General features: G+C 35.4%; 1 protein-coding gene across 1 annotated transcript; it reads left to right on the forward strand.

The window, feature by feature from the left end:
- Positions 1-632: 632 nt before the first annotated feature.
- Positions 633-4,332, forward strand: LOC146698415 (myelin-associated glycoprotein-like). The gene is made up of 7 exons (XM_085472666.1): positions 633-965; positions 1,322-1,603; positions 2,499-2,759; positions 2,837-2,927; positions 3,171-3,263; positions 3,376-3,439; positions 3,528-4,332. Exons 1-7 carry the CDS (start codon positions 680-682, stop codon positions 3,561-3,563), a joined length of 1,113 nt encoding a protein of 370 aa, XP_085328792.1. The 5' UTR covers positions 633-679; the 3' UTR covers positions 3,564-4,332.
- The last annotated feature ends 660 nt before the right edge of the window (positions 4,333-4,992 follow it).

Below are 4,992 nucleotides of genomic sequence, written 5' to 3' on the forward strand. Positions count from 1 at the left end.
TTGGCACTTGTGCAGGTGAAGCCAAAGGGAAGATATGCTTCGCCATATTTTCTAGTCTTTGGCTTAGAATGAAGTTGGTTTGAAAACATATTCAGCGATGCTTCATCTCCTGCTTTGCATTTCTGTGGGCGCCCTGTGCTAGCAGTGTCCAAGCGTTTTGTTTTTTCTTCCCCCCCCTTTTCATACCGTGCCCCCCCTGCAATGGCTCTGCACCCCCCCTGGGGGGCGGGCCCCACACTTTGGGAAGGTCTGACTTAAATGTACTGTGTCAAAAGAAGAACAGAAACTATCATGTCATATTTTTACAAAGAGAAAAAACAGCAGCTTTATCACTTTATTTGCTGAAGTGAAGAGATGAATGCTCTACAGTGGCTTTTGTTGTCCATGTGCATTTGCTCCAAAGGTATGTGTGTTCTGTATAATGTATAAATTCTTAAAATATACAGAGTTAAACAGTATGTGTTTTGTTTTGTTTTTTTTTATCTTATTTAGCTGAGGAAAAAAATTTCATTATTAAGATTTTGTCCTGTGCATTGTCTTCCTCTCATTGTTTACCCTGTTTTTGTTTGTTTCTTCATCACGTTTTGCTCTCAAATTTATTGCAGTGACTCAACCTGAAGCTTCATCTTGGACTGCTGCTGTGTCATCCTCAGTGAAAGGTCTCCTTGGATCATGTGTGATGATCCCCTGCTCTTATAACTACCCAGATCCAAAAACCAATACCACAAGCTTTACAGGGATTTGGTACAATGACAATGATCAAGTCGTCTATCATTCTGATGCATCTCAAACTCCGGGTCAGTTTCGGAATAGGACAAAGCTGCTGGGAGACCTCAGCAAGAAGAACTGTTCTCTGATGATTGATGATCTTCAACAAAGTGATGTGGGGCCTTTATATTTCCGGATTGAAATTAAAGGCTATGACCAGTACTCCTACAAAAATAACAAAGTCTCTATTTCAGTCAGTATGTAAAATAATTTATTTTAAAAATTATTGTAAGCATGTTGTGAATATTAGCATAACTATATTTGTGAAAAGATAACATCAGTAATATCCAACGGATGTTTTCACTGTTTTGTTTGCAATAAAATAGGAAATATCTCTCCATTAAATAATCCCTATGCCCAGTCACTGTTTTTAATCTATTTTACTTTTTACAGTTAAATACTTATCAAATCAATTCACTTGATCAAAATTGATAGCTGCATAAAACACAACATCAGCAGCTATACTGTTTAAGTGCATTTGTATTTCCAATACAGTACACTTACCTTCACAACTGCATTTGGTTTATGACTATAATCTTTTTTGTTAACACAGGTCAACCTGATTTATCTGTGCAAGAGGAAGTAAAGGAGGGTGAGAATGTGTCTGCATCCTGCTCCGTGTTTCACTCCTGCCCCACATATCCACCTTCTTTCATCTGGAGTCACTTTGGAGAACAGCAAAATCAAACACAGCAGCTTCATGAAGGCCAGTGGAATTCAACATCTACTCTGACCTTTCGCCCAAACCGCTCTGATCACAACAAGCCTTTAAAATGCAGAGTAACATACCATCGAGGGCTGCACCTGGAAACATCTAAGATACTTCAAGTAAAATGTAAGTATACTGTATCAGTTTATACTAATAGCAGATAATTCTACCAGTGCAGATAATCAAATTCGGGTGAAACGGGTGAAAACCCGTTTTTATCAGTTATGTGAAATTGCCAGAGCAAAGCCTTATCTTCCTCCAAAAGACCTAGAAAAACCTTTTCATGCCTTCATCACCTCTGGACTGGACTACTGCAATTCTCTCTATTTGGGTCTTCAACACTCATTTCTCCATTGCTTGCAGGTAGACCAAAATGCTGCTGCACGTCTTTTAGTGTTAGAATGTATGAACATATCACTCCAGTTTTAGCAAATTTACACTGGCTCCCTGTCTAATATCATGTTGATTTTAAGATTCTTTCACTTACTTTTAAAGTTAAATGATATGGCGCCCAGTTATTTAAGCAAACTCCTCAACATGTATAACCCCAAAAGAGCACTGAGATCGTCTAGCCAGATGCTCTTACTACAGCCAAGGTCTCGATTGAAGCATAGAGGAGATCGGGCCTTCGCAGTTGCAGTGCCTAGACTCTGGAATAATCTGCCAGATGATATTCGTACTTCAGAGTCTATTCAGTCTTTTTAAATTGTATCTTAAAACTCACTTTTTTAGTGTTGGCTTTTAATTCAAGTTTAGTTTGAGTAGCATCACGCTTGTTTTATGTTTGTTAATGCATTTTTTTTCTATTGTTTTCTCTTGTTCTTAATTAATTGTAAAACACTTTGTTGCTTTTAAATGTGATATAGGAATACATTTTGATTTGATTTAGATTTTAAAGCTTTAATTTAAAGGTTGAGTATAAGTCAGATGTAAATGAGGGAGAATCTGTACACCTGAAGTTCTCCAGTGATGCTAACAGGATATGATAAATCCCCACTAATTATATTTCTTGTCCTTAAAGCTGCCCCTGACATCAAGACTTCCTCAAAGTGCTCCTCTGAGAACGGCATCATAAAGTGTGACTGTATCGTAGAGTCCGAGCCTCCCAGCATGGTCTATTTTATTTTGGGTGACAGAGTCATGCAAAGCAGCAAAGCAGAGAAAAATGGCTCTGTTACTATTGAGACTCTGCAGACAGACTTTGGGTCTTTCAGGCGTGTGCAGTGCCTGGCAAACAACGTGGTGGGATATGACAACATCTTGCTCTCTTTACCTGTTAATGGTAAGAAAGACTTAAGATGCACTGATCTCTCTGTTTTTACATGACAAAAACACTCATTATGGTTTCTATCTGGACAGACAACATGCAGAATATTCTTATCTCATCTGGAGCAGGTGTGATTTTTCTGATTATTCTGATAGGAAGTGGGTTGGGAGTTGTTAAAAAATGGTAAGTTGTCATGAACATAATCATTGAAAATAAGCATTTGTTATTATTGCATCATTTGTGAAATAATAGTCATAATTACAACCAAATGAACACCAGAATGTATGTGTGTGTGTGCATATCTATCTATCGATCGATGGATCGATCGATAGATAGATATTTTAAATAAATGTATGTCTTTTTGGTTAGAGGCTGTGAAAAGTGTCAGTTTCCTTTCTCATTTAATTAAAAACATTTTACTGCCAGCAGGGGGAGATCAAGAGACACAACAACCACTAACCTGAGCAACATGATGTCAGACAGACCTGTGGAGCTCCCTCATAGTGCCCCACAAAAAAGGTTTTAATTCTTCACTTCTGTTTGAAAACAAACAAATCTTACTGATGATTAAATATGATTTAAGAAGATATGCAATTAGATTTAATCTTTACCTTTTGCATTCTTTCTCCAGAAAAAACCGCTGTAACGATATCCCTTGCCCTGACATGTACAACAACCCTCCTGTCTATGGCAATGTAGGGATAAGTAATGTTTCCTTCATTAGTTCATTCATTTTGTGCATGCATGAAAAGGGGAGTGAATTAATCTTGTTTCTCTGTGCAGACTGACTGCGATGAGTCAATATACAACAATGTGTAGCGTGTGGAAAACCAGCTGCAGTCCATGTTTGTGTCTTCTGATATGAATCAAGAAAAACATCCTTCTGCAACTTAATCACATATTTCTATCATATATTTTTCACACTTTCTTTGGAAAATAGAGTAAGTAAATAGTATTTGTTAAAGTGCTCTTGTTAATCTCATCTAGAACATTTCCTTTGGCTTATCAAATTATATTGTTTAAAAAATTACCAATAACGTATTGTAAAAATCTTTAAGTTGCTAGGTCGCAAAGGTTGCAGATTTAAAAAAATTCAATCGCAAAATTATTATTATGAAGTATATAATATATGACATATTTTTTTTCACAAATGTGTAATTCACATTTGTACATTCTTACTGTAGGTTTGTAAAAATCTACACTAAGAATGTACTCATGTTCAAAATTATCGCAACATATTGTCTGATTAAATTATGTGCAAACTTGTCAAATTACTAAAAATGTTTTGAAACTATGTTGTTCATTATTTATACTCAATATCATTTTTCTTTATTATTACCTTTGTTAAGAGCTGTTATGGGTTATCAAATACAACATCAGTCAAGTTATATGATATTGGTCTATCAGCACAGGTCTAGTTGAAGGATGTTTGACCTTCATGGGGTGTGGGTATTTGTGGAGAATAACTATAGATTAGTCTTGAGCATTTATGCAAAATGAAATAAAGAACAAAAAAAGTGTGTTATTCAACCATATTTAATGTCTTACACAATCGTTTACACAGTGATGTTTTAAAATAAAAAAATTTAAAAAACTACCATCAGAATTATTCATGTATGTTTTTGCTTTATGAAGCCATGTTACACATTCTATGCTAATTTCCTTCTGTTTCCTATTACCACTGCAATATACTCACGGCCTGTTTTATATTTTGATACATGACCAAAGTTCTTGCAATTCAATTGCAACACAAGTAAGACTAATTGGTAATCAGGTCTGGATTTTGCAGGCCAGCATGCCAAGGTGAACAAATGTAGTAAATGCTGCTTTGAAAAAATGATTTTGAATATTTGATCGAGATTAGTGGAATTGCTCAGAGTTTTATTAGTTTGATCTTTCTGTTGTTAGAAATGTGTGGAAAAGGTTTAATTCAAAGACTTACAACAATCATCTGTGCCAGAGACAGCTTGCTTTCAACTCAAGTTAACACAGACCTTTATATCAAAGATATTTAAACAGACTGTGACTCAGTAGTCAATGAAAATATTAATACTGGTCAGAAGATGGGGCTGTTAACCAAAATTTAAATATAGCAGTTCCTGAAAAGGTTCAGCAAAAAATCTGAATTTGAAATATTGAAAAACATGAACATGCAACAATAGATAAAATGGAATATGGTTTATTCTTCATTAAACATTACAAAGCACAAAATAAAACCAAGAAAAACATGCTCAAAAGTCACAGAGTA

Source organism: Copadichromis virginalis, linkage group LG11 (assembly GCF_057382275.1).
Source record: "Copadichromis virginalis isolate Kocher_CV1m ecotype Utaka linkage group LG11, C_Virginalis_male_GT1.1, whole genome shotgun sequence".
In the NCBI taxonomy this organism is placed as follows: Eukaryota; Metazoa; Chordata; class Actinopteri; order Cichliformes; family Cichlidae; genus Copadichromis; species Copadichromis virginalis.

Coding starts and splice junctions, on each gene's coding strand:
- LOC146698415 (XM_085472666.1), top strand. CDS start 680: ATGATCCCCTGCTCTTATAACTACCCAGATCCAAAAACCAATACCACA. Junction 966..1,321: donor CAAAGTCTCTATTTCAGTCA/GTATGTAAAATA, acceptor TTGTTAACACAG/GTCAACCTGATTTATCTGTG. Junction 3,440..3,527: donor ACCCTCCTGTCTATGGCAAT/GTAGGGATAAGT, acceptor TTCTCTGTGCAG/ACTGACTGCGATGAGTCAAT.